The sequence below is a fragment of the Manacus vitellinus genome, unplaced genomic scaffold (assembly GCF_001715985.3).
Source record: "Manacus vitellinus isolate BGI_N305 unplaced genomic scaffold, ASM171598v3 scaffold_12_pilon, whole genome shotgun sequence".
Classification (NCBI taxonomy): domain Eukaryota; kingdom Metazoa; phylum Chordata; class Aves; order Passeriformes; family Pipridae; genus Manacus; species Manacus vitellinus.
This window is the reverse complement of record NW_021938949.1, coordinates 10434262-10449958: the sequence shown is the minus strand read 5'-3', so window position 1 is coordinate 10449958 and position 15697 is coordinate 10434262. Positions and strand designations below refer to the sequence as shown.

General features: G+C 38.6%; 2 protein-coding genes across 3 annotated transcripts in view; both read left to right on the top strand.

The window, feature by feature from the left end:
• Positions 1 to 2954: 2954 nt before the first annotated feature.
• LOC103761509 (putative short-chain dehydrogenase/reductase family 42E member 2) lies at positions 2955 to 14776 on the top strand. 2 transcript variants are annotated; one of them, XM_018067354.2, is made up of 13 exons: positions 2955 to 3613; positions 3693 to 3891; positions 5231 to 5466; positions 7386 to 7481; positions 8116 to 8176; positions 9239 to 9357; positions 10156 to 10231; positions 11139 to 11221; positions 11746 to 11883; positions 12339 to 12404; positions 13225 to 13288; positions 13644 to 13717; positions 13933 to 14776. In XM_018067354.2, the coding sequence occupies exons 2-13, from the start codon at positions 3795 to 3797 to the stop codon at positions 14134 to 14136; spliced, it is 1314 nt and encodes a 437-aa protein (XP_017922843.1). In that variant the 5' UTR covers positions 2955 to 3613; positions 3693 to 3794; the 3' UTR covers positions 14137 to 14776. The 2 variants fall into 2 exon arrangements, with proteins under 2 accessions (XP_017922843.1, XP_008926369.2); XM_008928121.3 differs by having other exon boundaries at positions 2955 to 3891.
• Positions 14777 to 15455: 679 nt separating this feature from the next.
• Positions 15456 to 15697, top strand: part of SDR42E2 (short chain dehydrogenase/reductase family 42E, member 2) — an 11128-nt gene continuing 10886 nt past the window's right edge. Inside the window, exon 1 of the mRNA XM_018067357.2 lies at positions 15456 to 15536. The gene's annotated coding sequence lies outside the window, so the exon portion shown is untranslated. The remainder of the gene's footprint in view (positions 15537 to 15697) is intronic.

The following is a 15697-nucleotide window of genomic DNA, read 5'->3' as shown; positions in this document are numbered from 1 at the left end:
AGTCTTAAATTCTACCCAGAATTTGATAGGTAGTTTAGGCTGACCTTGTAAGCCACAAATTTACATCCTATGGGCTGCCTCTGTCGTCATGGCCACATTTAATGTGGTACTAAGGCTCTTTCTAAACAACTAGCAAATAACAATCTCTTCTAGAGGGTTTCTCCATTTTTATTTCCTACTTGGAAGGTTCTGCAGCTTTTGTTATGATTTCTGGGTTAATAACAACAATAGAGGTGAATGGAATTTTGCAAATGACACCTGGTAGAAGTTATGCCAAGGTTTTAACTATACCCAGTGGGCACAGTGCAAAACATCCTCCACTTCTGTCCATCCTAAGCCACCTCCCATGCCCTCAGAACTCCTCCAGTGGTTTTTGGGATGAAAGCAAACCATGTAATAGTAATGTTGATCTGTACTTCTCTCTAGTGAAACAACCATTAGAAAACCTTTGAATTAAGAGGAAACCTATTGGAATTGTTCTTATAGTCCTTTTAAAACCTGCATCTATATACTTCATCCCTGTGGCTTGTTTTCTCTGTGATTCCTGGGTGTAAGAAGCCAAGCTGTGATCCCTGCTAATTATATAGAAATCTGCCTTTATTCAGTACAATTTAATGCAGTATTTTTATTTATGATGCATTTGTATTCTTTCCCTTCAAATATTGCATAAACTGTTGCCTTTTTTTAACAAGACCTAAGAGCTGATAAAGGGATGTTCACTGCTGCTGTGAGAAGTTGTTTTGTTTCTTCCTGTAATTCCATCCTGACTTGGCAATGCAGGCTCACAGTTATCATTTCATTTGACCTGTAAATCAATCTGTGTAACATGCAAAGCAGCCACGAATGCAAAGGAAATGAGAACAAAGTCACGGGAAAAGCATTTTATATGACACATTCCAAGGCTCTATTTATGTGTGCTTTATTCCTTCCACGAGGAAACAGTGAAATATGCAGAATTGTAACTCAAATACACAAAGAAACAGGAAAAAGGAAGGAATAGAGACTGTTTATGTATGTTAATGAAGAATGGAGGGATTTAAGAAGAAGAACCTGATCTCTCAGCTTTGCAGCTTGGAATAAGGATCTGCATCTTCTTTTCCCTTCTGGTCTGGACTTAGAGCATGACATGGGTAAGTTGCTTTGCCTCTGTGTCTTACCCTTCTAACTTAGCAAGGAATGTGAAGAATGTTGCATTATCATAATACTTTGGGTATTAAATTACATCTGTTATTGCATTAATTGGGAAACCTTTTTTAAGGATGATGTCATGCCTTAGAAATATTTGATAGGTACCACTGTTTAGCATTGGGTTATATGAAAAATAAATATTAGGTTTCCTTTAATTCAGATACCATGATTTATCTTTTTGACCAAAACTTTTAAGCACAGCAAGACATAATTAGAGGAGAGTTTCATTCTTTTCCCTTTTTTCCATTAACATTGCAAGACATTCTGATTTAAATGCTTTTTAACATTTAAATGTTTCATCTTCTCTCAATGAAAGTGTGATTCCCTCACCATTGACACTTCCCTACTCTCAACTCTCTGTTGGTTTAGACTCAGTCCTTGCTATGAGGGTGACTGTTTTTGTAGTCACATTTAGTCAGAAGTACTCAACAGATCTGTCCAGACTTCTCTGGGGTTACAGAGGAGATCAGTGATGTGGTGCACTGTCCAAACAAGTCTCACCACTCTGAGTTCACAGATTGTGTCAGTACATGTGATGGGGCATCTGGATGTGAACAAGTGCACAAGGAGGTGTTCAAACACATGATGAGTTTGAACAACTCTGCTAATTTAGGGCTTAAATATAGAATTTTTAATAAGTCAAATGAAAAGAGGGTATTTTTATGCTGCAGTTATTTCAGCAAAATCCTATCCTTGAGTAGCTTTAAGAGAGAGCTTAGTTTCTGAAGCTTTTCTGCTATTCCCCTGCCCCTGGGCACTGCAGAACACCCCATCCTGCCTGTGACTCATGTCAAACATCCAGCTGTCACCTCAGCTCACACCTCTGCCGAGCTTTGCACGCTTTGGTACGTCTCTGTTAAAGGCTCTTTTCTGCACAGTATCTTCCACACAATTAAAAACCCTCCTTCAGGTTCCTGTTACCTCAGAGCTGGAGCATTACTCCTGTTCTGTGGCCTGGAAATGCAGAGCTATGGAGTTAATGGGACCTGCTGAGTGGAAGGGACAAAGCCCTGGTCTCACACATCTGTCTGGTACCTCTCTGTGACCCAGCACTGCCCACAGAACCAGCCCCGGGACAAGACTTTGTAGGCTGGAGACAGACACCCTCCTGTCTGTTTTAGGCCAAGTCCTTCTTACTCAATTCAGACCTGCATCTATCAGCATGTAATTTGAAATGAACTTGTGTAAGACAAACTCTCTGACACCTTCCTGTTGTGTTTTATACAGTCATCTCCTGCAAGTACTGCATGTTTTTTTTCTGTGTGCCTGCATGAACTGGGACTGGTTATAGGAGAAAAAGTAGAAAAAGGCAGTCTAGAGTTGTGATTCAAAAAGCAAGCTCAAATCTTAATGCAGCAACTTTTCTCCTTGTAACTTTAGCTTCTGTTTCTTTCAAAAATACTTAGAATGATGCATTAAATAAAATGTGGTCACCCCTCTTCACTGAAGTCAAGAGAATACAAAATAGCACTTTGAAAGCTCCTCTGAGGTGTCCCCTTCTGGTGGAACCAAAGCCAAGTTAAAATACTCCTTGTTGAATTTCACCAAGAAATGAGGGATTGATATCTATGAATAAGCTGACCAGCTGCTCTGACTTGTGGAGGAGTTCTGGAGTAGTTCAGGGCACTTTATTTCTTGCATTAAATGGTAAAAGCTCTCAGTGCTGTGGACAGCTCAAACCAGGGAATTTGGTGGTTTTGGGGTTTTACTCTGAGCTGGATTTGTCCCTCATCCAGCAACCCAAGAAGTGCAGATTGGTGTCAAAGGTTCTGGTTCTAATGCCAACTACAGGGACTTAAGAACATATATGTTATGCTAAAATATACTTGCCTAGGTGTCAGTTTGAGTTCTTGTCAGCACATGAACATTAAACTACATTTAAATTGCAAGGCCACCTGTGAACTTGAGATATTTCTAACATGCAAACATTGAAAATTGTAGTCATTTATATTTAGATGTGGGAGTGTTTCTTTAGCATCTTAACTACTGCTTTAAGACTTAATTTTAGACACACCCTTTTGAAAATGTTGGCTTTGATTTCTCATTGTTGAATTTGTAAAAGGATATTTGTTTTAAAAGGGCTTTAAAATCTTAGGATCAACGTCTATAATTGTTAATCATTTAATTAATTATCATTAATTTAAAATGTATTATTTAACAGTAAGTCACCTTTCCATGTTGTGTTGTCTGTGAGTTAATTCACTGCCTTCATTCATCTTGGAAGCCAGAGAACAACCCTTGTGCCCTCAGTTAAGCCTCTCTGCAAGTACAAAATTGGGTTGGGGATGAAGACAGAAGAGTGAGGATGGAAGTGCTGGGTACCACTGCCAAACTGGAGTTTTGTTTCTTCTCTAGTACAGTTTATCTACAGACTGGTGGTACCAATAGTGTATTTGTGTCACCTACTGTCTTATACTTCTACCAGGTAACATTAAGAGGGTCTGATGTGGAGAAAATATTCTGTTATTTTCCCAAAAAGGAACGTAAATTATGTACAAATTAAGCCCTGCCCTTTTTTGGCTCACAGCCCAGCCACCAGCTACAAAGGAGCAGGAACAGCAAAAGGGCCTGAGCACACATGAACATCTCTGTGCTGAGAGCACCTGATGCCCTGGAGTTACAAATTGTCCAGCAAAGAGACCTCTCCCCATCTCACCTGGCCAGGAAGGACTGGGACAGCTGACAGCCAGCATTCTACCAAGGGTACTTACTGCTTCTTTAGCTAATTTTAAAAACCTGAAATGTTTGACTCTAACTTTTTATGGGAAGTAATTTGTTCTAATATTTGAAGTGACAGCAGGGGAGCTAAGAGCAACTCATACTTCATGCACTGCCTGAGATGTAACTGCTCATCATGCAGAATACATTCATAAATCAGAATAGCTCCTATAAAATCAGAGAAAAAAAAATTACCTGTCTGGAAAGAAGTATTTTCTTAAAGAAAATTGTTTGTGTTCAAAATTTGATAACAATTTTCTAATTCCACGAAGCAGATTAATATATTAATGCCATTAGTGCTTTTTAAGAAAGAGATTTCTAGGAAAAAAAAATATCTTTAAACTTTTTTTGTACAACCTGTCTTAGTTAAAATGTAAGGAGGTATTAATTACAAGTATTCAAATATATACCATTTTTCAAATGTCTTTTTGTGGTATTTGTGATAAGCTTGACTTCAGTTCTCTTTATAGTGTATAAAAAGATGCTTTTTCTCAGAAGACCAAGGGCTTTATATGGCTTAAGACTACTGAACAATCTAGAGATGCAAATTTATGTTTCCTTGCTTGAACAGGAGAGCATACTTGTTTAGTTTTGTTATATTAGTTCTAATTTAAATTTTGTTTGGAAAGATGGATTCTTTTTTATTTTTGAACTGTCAGGATATTTTTCAACATAAGGAGCTTGCATTTTACACTTATTTTTTACACTAGTTTAGCTGTATATAAATGCCCTAATGAGAACAATATGGACAAGTTAGTGAGAGCTGGACAAAAAACTAAATGTATTTAGTGTATAACCAGAGAAACTTAAAATAGAAACAAATTTTTATCACTGCTGAAGAACTGTGACCCAAATGTGAAATAAAGTGAATTTTAAAAGTAGAATGCATCCTTTCTTATATTCCTTATCTAATGTGTTGGTTTATTTTCCTGACTAGTAGGGTGACATCTACTTGGCATTAATATGTCAGAAATCAGTGAGTTTTCAAGAATAAAATGTTTGATTAAACCAAGCTTTTGAAAATGTAATCATACCTGTTAAGGTTAGGTAATTATAATGGCTCTAAAGTCTCTTTATTTCTATATTATATGAAACTTCTGGGTATGAGGAAAAAACTGTATCTTGGAATATAAAAGTATTCAGACTTGTTACTCATTGTACATAGAAGGCCCATCAGCAAAATTATTACTGTACACATTTTAAACATGTTAAGATAATACAAATAGAACAGCCACAAAAGGGACATTGTAATGTGAAAATCACTGAAATTACCCAGATCTCAGTGTGTTGTGCAGGAATTTCCATGAGATCTTCTCTGTTGCAGTCGTGATGCCAGAAGGATCCCCAGCGGAGCTCCCCAGCAACCAGGAATGTGAGAGCCAAGGGAAGGAGCCTGCTGGGCTGCTGGGGAACAGGAGCACAAGGACAATGGTGACAGGAGGCGGAGGCTACCTGGGATACAATCTGGGCTGTGCCCTGGTTAGGTCAGGAATTGCTGTCGTTCTGTTTGATGTACGGAAACCGAAGTGGGAGATTCCCAACGGAGCCGATTTTTTCGAGGTACGTTGAAATCGTGTCTTTAACAGCAGTGAAGTAACGTTATCCTGCTTGTATGCACAGTGAGGCTTCCTCTTAAGGATTTAAAAAACATTTACTGAAAAGCCTTTGAGGACAAGAAGTCGTGGTAGAAGGTGCTCACATGCATAAGTAACTGATGAAGAGATGGCAAACAGAGTCCAGGGGAGTGTCTGTGTCCCCACTGACCTTCTGCAGTCCTGTGAGGGAGGTGCCCCCCACACTCATAGCTCACCCCCCTGAAACAGTGGAGTGACAAAGTTACTGCTCAGGGAATTATTTCAAGGAAAAGTTGAGAGACAAGGCAATAAGAGTGCTCACAAATGCAGAATGACTGCTGTGCAGAGAATGATTGAGGAAACCAGGATTTCCAGTCTGGGAAAGAGGTGACTTGGGAGCAGGAGGGCTCTACAAAGCGAGTGGCATTGACATGGATAGGGATTGACTGCTCACTGTCCTTCCTGGAACGAGAAGGGAAGGCCACCAGGGGAAATGAGGAGGAGTCAGTTCAGTACAAAGTGACGTTGTTTTTCGTGCAGTGGGTAAAGCATGTGCAAAGCCTCACCAAAAATTTACTTCCTTTGGAGATGACTAAATAGGTAAGCTCAATTAGGCTCAAGAAATCTTCTGAATGAAAATACTTAGAGACTAGAAGAGTGTTCAGGGGGAAAGTGTCACATATCCTTGCCCTGTTCATACTTTTTCCAGGACACTCATTTATTAGGTTTTGATTCTTAACAATTCAAATTGGTGGAGTGATGGCAATTTACATCTTCTAAAGGAGACTCAAGATCTCACAAATGATCTTCTACAATAGGGTTTTTTTATAATTCAATTTAAAAAAAATAAATATTACAAAGTATAGGTGAGTTACCTGGAAAATGGAACTATGGAGTCCTAGTAAATAAAGTAATAAGTCACTTCAGAGATCTGAGCCTTGATCAGTGATTTGGGGATTGTTAATATTGTTTATCCTCATTAGCTGCTTTAGCACTGGGTAAAGGGTGGGAAGCGTAAGTCAACCATATTTGTGAAACACTTTGCCAGACTCAGAAGAAAAAAGTTGAGAGTTAAAGACTGTTAGATTAGCTCTTAATATTACCTCCAGCTGTTTCTTTGGAGATTATTCTGTCAAGTTCATTAAAGTAACTAATATTTAATATTTTGAAATATTATATTCTGAAAATAAAAGTATAATATTTTATTAATATATGTATATATGTGGAGTATTATTAATATAGTATTACCTGGTATACAAAAATGCAATATAGTGTTCTAACCCCAGCATAGCATTTGATATTGGATACAGTGTGGGTTCAGTGATACACAGGATTTCATATGTGTGATTACAATACACTACTGTACACTAATAAAATATTCAATGCATATAGTGTGTACTGCTTTTTAAAATCTTGTACAAAGCTGTAATTGAAGTTATCATACAGTGCACCTAAAATAAACCTTAGATGGACAGAGACATTTGTGAAGACGGCACAAATCCCATCCCAGGGTGCCAAAAAAGGGGTTCTCTTATTTGGTGATTCCCAGCTGAACCCTTCCCGCTGTGGTTTATTGTCCCTGGGGCTTCATTCTCCAGCACTGGAGCATGTGCTGCTCCCATTCAAGTCAGACAAGTTCTGCCAGGCTGCAGGACTCAGGGTGAAAATACGCATTATAATCGAAGCCAACAAGAGTCGTGTTTGCTTTGCAGCAAAACACTGACAAAATTCTTAGTCACGGATTTTTCACCCTGTTTATAATGGGGTTTTTTAATGCCAGTTAAATACTGTGAAAAATAGATCTAAATATCTTTAGGTTTTCATTAACAGCCATAATTGATGTAATTCTATAGAGAATGTAAGCAGCTCTACCTGTCAAAAACTCATTCTTCTCTCATTTTCCAGGGAGACGTGAGGGATTATGATGCAGTGTTCAAGGCATGTGAAGGGGTTGACTGTGTTTTTCACGTGGCTGCATGTGGAATGTCAGGATTAGAACAAGCAAGTACCATTTTCCCAATGTTTTCTGTTGTTATTTTTGAGAAAGAAAAAATTGTCTGCATGTAGCAAAGAATGTAATTCTGTGATATTTATGTCAGACAGAGGTTGGTTAGAAAGGTCAAGTCATCCATACAGGCAACAAGGGAGGTATTCCTTAAATAATAAATGTCAAAGCATAAACCTAATGTACTACAAAATATTTTAGAAAAATGAGATCATAGTTTTAAGATCTTGGAGAAGAAGGCTTATCCTTTTTTTTTTTATGTTATCAAAAAAGTCATGAAACTACTCGTTTATTTCTAGAAACAAGACAGATTGCACTGGAACAAGACTTTGTAGAACCTTTCAGGGAGCATAACCCCCACCTGTAATTTTTGTTTCTGTATCATGGATTATCTGAGGAGGTGACAAAATGTTGAAGCATTATAATTTCATTTTAGATGCATTTTATCTTTCATTTTTCAACTGAACAAGACTAGCAAAATGAGAACTGCCAGAGATCCCTGTCAGACAGGCAGAGAACTGTAACACATCACAAAAAGGCCTCAGCTGTTCTACATCTGGCAATTGTAACAATCATATTGTGAATGTGACTTGTTCCATGAATCAAATCTTGTGCAAACTCTATTTCCAGCTTCAAAAGAAAGATCAGATTGAATCCATAAATGTTGGAGGCACAAAAATAATAATTGATGGTAGGTACCTCGCTTTTCTTTCTTTGCATCTGATTCAAACCTAAGTGTATTGTAAATACCAAAGCTACTTTCTCCTTGCTTTTCCCTCAAAAACCAAATGGCAAAAAAAATAATCAAAACTAGTTTTTATTTAGACCAAGTTTCATGCTGCCTGTGTGTTATTACTGAAAAAAAAAGCAAAATGGAATAGTAGGCAAATAAAATTCTATGTGAGTTAGAGGGAAGAGGTTCCCACATATTCCCTTTTTCCTACCCCAACCTCCAGACTCACAGAAACATGTCATGGCAAATTTCCATAGGCTCCCAGCAAAGCAAGAGTCTGGGAGGAGCATGAACCTGTTCATCTACATTTTAATAATAGATGTTAGTATTCTGTTTGGTTCCAAATATTTACAACACAATAATTTTATTCGTTATTTTCAAAAGGAGCCAACGACCCACCTGGACAGACAGCTCTGCAAATTCTAAAAATTCCTGACTTTGAATATTAATTCACTTAAACTTTAGAAATATTGTTAAATGAAAAGGAAATTTATGTTATTCAAGTTTGCAATGACATATATGCAGCAGAATTTAGCTATAATAACACAACTGGAATCTATAATTAAGGCTTTGTTTTGTAAATAACATTAATTTCATTTGCATTTAAAGCACTACTGATTATACACTGGCAGTGCTATACCACAACAAATGCTCTTACTCATGTTCTTTTTATTCCATTTGTAAAGTGAACGTGTTTTAAGAAATGTTTCTGAAGGAGGAATTTTTTCCCCACAAAGATTCCTCTGTCCAGTTGGTGATTGCAATCCAGTGGTGATATGATTAGTTACCCAATCATAAAACATCTGGTGACCACCACATGTAATATTTGCATAGCAGGTATTTGGGGTGAAGAATTCCATCTGAATGAAAGACAATGCTATATTAAATGATAATGTTAAAACTAAAATATTCCTTTTTTTGCTGTAATGTTTGCTTTCAAAAAGAGAAGCTGCCAGTTCATGTGTTATTTCTCACTCTTTATTTTTGTTTTAAAATAATTTCTTTTGTCTGTCATTGTAGTCTGCAAACAAAGAAATATCCCCAGACTGATATACACCAGCACAGTGAATGTGGTGTTTGGAGGGAATCCTATTGAAGAAGGAGATGAAGAAACTGTGCCGTATTTTCCACTGGAAAAGGTCTGTTGTTCATGTGATGGTGTGGATTTACTGTACTTGAAAGGGCAGATTGTGTGAGGCTGCTCTGAGGGAAGAAACTGTTTTACTGTAGGTCAAATTCCATTAAATTATTTTTCATTCATGTAAATTGACCCATGATCAATGAAGAAATAATCAAATCATAATGGCTTTTGGAATTTTCCATGGTATATTTTCCAATATAAAATCTGGCAAGACAGAATTCAACAGATAACTAGTCTTGTGTGGACAGGTAATCACTAAACCAGCATGTACCAACTGTGTCCAGAATCCTATTGTTTAAATACACATGGGTGCAATTTTTAAAGTTCACACTGAAAGATACTATTTGGGAGAGAATGATTTATAACTTCCCACATAACTTCAATAAGAAATGGAACTGTTTTTTGGAAAGTCTGAATTTTTAATTTCATATTTAACTTACTGTTTTTATAAAACTTTTTTCAATTCAAAAAGGATAATTTGAAAAAATATCTGTCCCACCAGAACATTTGGCTTGGGAGTAATTTTTTCTGTACATCCAGCGCAAAAAGTGAGTGAAGTAAATACTGGTGTACTTAAATTCACTCTGAAACTAAATTTGTGCCTCTAAAATATAAGTCTGATAAGTTTTTTGTCATAAAGTATATATTTGCTAAATCTTGTTATTTCTAATTGTGTTTTGCTCAGCTGATATCTAGGAGCTGGCTAGATTGAAATGTTATCAGTCAAAAACAGTAAGTTTGCCTCTACAGATGCAATAATGTGATTTAAATGATTGTATTCTGCCTTTCTTTATAGCAATTTAATCATTATTCTAGAACCAAGGCAATTGCAGACCAAATGGTTCTTGCTGCTAATGGAACTTTACTCAAAGGTACGTATAAAGCATTTGGGGTCTTCCTATCATTAGTAGTGCTAATGGGTTTTGTTTTCTCATCTATCAATAAGTAGAGGATTTTAACTGAAGTGAGGATTTATTTTGTTGCAGGTATCTGGCAGGAATAGCAGCAGTTTCTTTAACAGATTGGCAATATCAGGTGACTTCCAAAGTTGCACCTGCAGGAATAGTTGTGACTAAAAATCTATCTGTACATGGCAGGGGAAATTTTTAGATACATATTTTGCTATTCCTACTGATTTCTCTTAACTGCTAAGTTGGCAAACATAAATTAGGTGGGGATTCAATTTTAGCATCCTTGATTAACTCCTGAGCAAATGCCTACCCCCTGTTACTCTTGGCCAGATAAAAGGTGTCATTGTGCCTGTTCTCAGGGGCCAGAGGGGTCTGCTGAGTGATTCACTGGTCAAACTTATTCATTTTGATTTAAAATATTCAAACTCATCTGAAAGCCTCTGTTTAGGAGACCTCTTCTATTCCTTTGTGGTGCCCCTGAGCTGCAAGGAAGCCAGGTGTCTGGATGTAGCAAATGGAATGATCTACTCCCAGTGTTGCATGTGTCTGCAGGGATAGACAAATATAAGTTGTAAACTTATCTCTGTAATAAACAGCAAAAGCCAAACAACCAGGAGGAAAGCTTGATTTGCCCTGTTCCTAATCAAACTCTTCTGTGGGATTTGGCTTTTCAGGCTCCCAAGCTCAGGCCTTTCACAGCTACTGAATTCAATTTTATAGGGAAATGAAATCCAGTTCCCAGGAAACCGAATCACACAGAATGGTCAGACTGAGCCTTTATTTTGATAGTGTAAGATTCAGACAATATATGTCAGCCATGTGTTGATATCCAAGCTGTCTGAAGGTCCCCTGTTGTTCTCTCTCCCAGGAGGGGACAAGCTCCACACGTGTGTGCTTCGCCCCCCAGGCATCTACGGACCCGAAGAGCAGCGGCACCTGCCACGAGTAGCCGTATGTGTTTTGTAGTCAGCTCTGGAGGACACCACAAGTAGTTGTAAGGGCATAACACAAGTGGAAGTACCTTGATTGCAGTTCTTAACCGTTGCTCCAGGAAGGCTGTTGTGAAAGCTGGGTGACAGGGGATGTGACACAGAGTAACAGACAGCACAGACTGAGCACTGCAGACACGGCCAGGATCACCTTGCAGTGAAAATTAAAAAATGCAAGGCTGAAATGCCGTGGTAAAAGAAGTAGGTTTGCATCCCTGATCGTTTAATGGAAATGTTGACTTCTAAATATGCACTTTAATTTCTGCTAAACACTCTAATGTCACCATATTTGGCCACTGCCTATCAGTGCAACAGTCTTTGATTCATGAAAACACCAACTAGTTTTTTTTCTCCCTGTGACACATTTCTTGTGCTGTAATTGTACACAAATACAGCAAACTCTGAGTATTTGGGCTGAGATAAAATGAATGTTGTACTGCATAATAAAGGAGTAACATAGTTATCACATGTTTTCTGTTTCTACAGATAAACATCCAGCGGAGACTTTTTAACTTCAAGTTTGGGAATCACGAAGTTCAGATGAACTGGGTTCACATAGGAAATCTAGTACAAGCTCACTTACTGGCTGCTGAGGCTCTCACCTCTGAGAAGGGTTATGTAGCTGTAAGTAAACAATATAATAACTGTGTCCCAGTAGCTTTAGCTCTCAAATAGGTTTAATTTTTGATATTTTGAGATCAAAGGGTCTCCAAAAAGTCATATGCTAAATTCTCAAAAATGGTGTGTGGCTCCAGAAACACGTGGACAGTGCAAATGCAAACACATTTGGCTCATGTTTTTTTCTGGTTTGAAAATATATAATTTCCTGGTTTATTGGAGGAAACAGTATTTTTAACTACCATAATATATTCACCATCATACATGGGGTTACCCAAAACTGTGTTTGAGAGCACAGTGAAGTGCAGTGCAGGCAGTTTGCTGAGCTGCTCTGTGTACATTCACTGTGTTCGTGCCGGTGTGCTACTCACAAAACCAAGACATGGGTAGGTATGAGAGAGAAAGGAATGCCATCCTATGTATAGTGTTTTTCTAACTGTTTTTCTCTGCTTCTTTAACAGAGTGGTCAGGCATATTACATCCACGATGGTGAAAATGTGATTTTCTCTGAGTGGATCGTGCCCTTGGTACGTGTTCAGCTCAGAGGCACCTCACAGGCTCTGGCCCTACTGCTGGCTAAAAACCATACAAACTAAATGAAGTGCAGGGCATATTAATTACTGAATGACTTAACCTCAAACTCAGTCCTGTTCTCCCTGCATGTCCCAAAGTTCCACTGGCTTTCAGGGAAGTTTTGGCTATGTATAAGTGTGGAATTTGGCCTTACTGTTTTGAGATAATTTAGCCAAGGTACAGAACCTGCTGCAGAGCAGCAGCATTTCTGTGGAGCAAACTCACAGTGCAGGGCAAGCTCTGCCACGAGCATCTGGCAGGTTTCTCAGAGCCATTGCTGATCTCTGTCCTGCCATCAACTGCAGCACAGAAGGGAATTGGAATTCCCTTCATTCAGAATCTTATCTTAGAAGCTAAAAAGAGGCAACATTATATTTTCATAAACACCAAGCTGGGATTTCAGGAGCATGCCAAAGTTTTAATCCTGCAACGCCAACACAGAGAATTCCTCTGGGAAAATTACTGCAGTAGAACAATGGGCCTGTATTTAACTGTAGGGAAGGATTCCAGCCTGGGTCACTTGCCCCTTGGAAAAGCCTTGTTCCCCCTTTGCTATCCAATTGCATTTGAAGGGTGGAAGGTGGGCAGCAAAGAATGAGTAGTGGGTTTCAATTGCATTTCTTACTACCAGTATTGATAGGAAGACTAGCTGGAAAAAATTTTAGATACATGTTTTATCAACATTCCTTTTTTTTTCCTTCCATTTTCATGCTTCATGACATGCTCAATTTGGTACAAGGTCTCTCTTATTCTTTCCTTTTATACCCTTTCTAGTTTGAAAAATTAGGCTACAGGAAACCCTGGATACATATTCCTGTTCTCCTGGTTCATATAGCAGGTAAAAGAAATAAAATACATTCTTAATTACTGTGGACTGTATTTTTTTTTTTTATTCCTAGAAAGCTCCATAGTGGTTTTATAAAATGATGGGACTCAAACTGTAGGAATTATGTAACTTAAATTATTCCAATAAATAATAATCCCTTGTGCCATTTGGCACTAATTACTAGATAAATTTTAAAGGCTATTCATAAACCGTGTCCATCATGTACTTTATAAGTTAAACCCTGCCTTCTACCACCCTAATTGCATCCTCTGATATCAGAAGGAATTACAGGATGTGCAATGTCAGCACTGTCTCAGTTTATTGTTATCCAGCCGTCTGTCTCATTAATTAATTTTGTGTTTCACAGCCACTGTGATGGAATATCTGCACCTGATACTAAAGCCAGTTTTTAGCTTTACACCTTTCTTGACAAGGAATGAGGTAAATATATATAAAAAGAAAGAATGTTTATATATTTCTGACCAAAACTCTCATGAAGTCTGTGATATGCCCTTTGGATGCAGACAGGATTCTCTGCAGTAGAGTTCTGTTTGCTGTTCTGTTTCCACTGTAATATCATTGCCAATGTATTTTCATCCAAGTTCTAGAAAATCTGATATTAAAGTCACTTCCAAAACTGTCCTTTTGGGTTTCAGGTGTGGAACGTTACTGTAACTCACACGTTCCGAATAGACAAGGCACGAAATCAACTTGGTTACAAACCAAAGAAATTCTCATTCGCTGATTCTGTGGATCATTATCTCAAAACAAGACCTACTTGCCAAGAAGATCACACATTCCTTAAAATGGTGTTTGTTTTTGGCATTATGTTAAGTTTGATCATTCTTTCTTTCTTCTGAAATCAAGTAACTCCCCACCTGTTCCAGAAAACCTCGTTTTATTTCTGAGTATTAATGATCTGGTCACGGTACATTCCTCAGCCACCATGGACTTTGTTATTGTTATTACTATGGTGACACCTCTCTGACTTCCTTAAGAAAGAAAAAAAAACAAACAAAAAATAATCACAAAAGTGAAAACATGGGACACATCAGGAAATGTTCCCCTGGAACAACAGTGTCACAAATCAAAGGCGTTCACCACTAACAGGTGCAGGAATAGTGTTAATGGATCTTCATTAATTGATTGCTTCATGCTGAGAGGGATTTTCTAGGAATGATAACTCAGGAGGGTGAGAAGCTGGAAGAAGAGGAACCATCATAGGACTGCAGTGCTGCCACAAGTCCAGCAGCTCCAGTGAAGAAGGGAGTGACTAAACAACTCCTCTGATGAAGCTGCTGCTACAGCTACTGTCTGTAAGTCTGAGGAATTATGGAGACCTGGGAAATAGGAAAAAAATATGGAAAGCAAATATTTATAAATAACAGGTGGTGAGAGGACTGAAAATTGTATTTATATAAAAATAATTTTATTGTTCAAAAGCTTTGTAAAAATGTAGTAAATAATATTATATGTGTTTGTAAATCAAATAATGTACATTCAAAGCAACAATAAATAATAAATGAACCAAATACTGTTTTTAAAGAGCTTCTGGGAAGGGGGAGGAAGGATACTTAAGATCTTGGAGTTCAGCAAGGTGTTCCTGCTGGAGTCATGTTATCCGCAACCCTGTACCAGCGCTGGCACACGCTGTGCCTTCAGAGAATTGCCATTTGGGGGTGAGCAGGCAAACCAAGCACCAAGACATGAGGGAGAATCCAACCTCTCTCTTTTCCCCCTTCTTAAGGCTTATATTTGTTGCTTATTGGGTGGATTGTACTGCCTGAGCTACATGTGCTGGCTCTTATTTGAGTCACTCCTGCTCTAACAAAACTGCAATGTGTCTTTAAATGATTAAAATTTAATATGAATGTTCAGACACAGCATGGCTGTAATAGAAGAGGTAAACGTGTTCAAAGCTTAATTTTTGCCTGGAATGGGTAACTCTCAAATTCTGCAGCTCCTGACCCATTTCCCATCCTCCCAGGCTCGAATGACCACAGGGACCCACTGCCAGCTCAGGTGGTCAGGGCCCTTAGTCAGTGCCTATTTGCTTATGATTATACCCTCCTCCTTGGGAATTCCTGCTGTTTCACAGGTGTCTTTGATGGTCTGCACCTCTCTGAGCCATGTCCTGCCACCAACTGTCCAACCGCTAAGTAGGAGGTGCTCTTTTTTTTCCTCAACAACCCGTTCAACAGGTGTCTCAGTGTGGTCCGAGGCGTCACTACCAACAGGATGCGAGTGAAGACACTCGGAGGTAAGAGCCACCCCAGGGTGCTGTGGGATGAGCAGAATCTCAGGGGTGCTGTGGGTTGAGCAGAATCTCGGGGAGGTTGTGCGATCCCAAAGATGCTGCCCAGGTGAGCGGGGCCCAGGGGTGCGGTGGGACCCCAGAGGGCCTTCGGGAGCCCGGGGGTG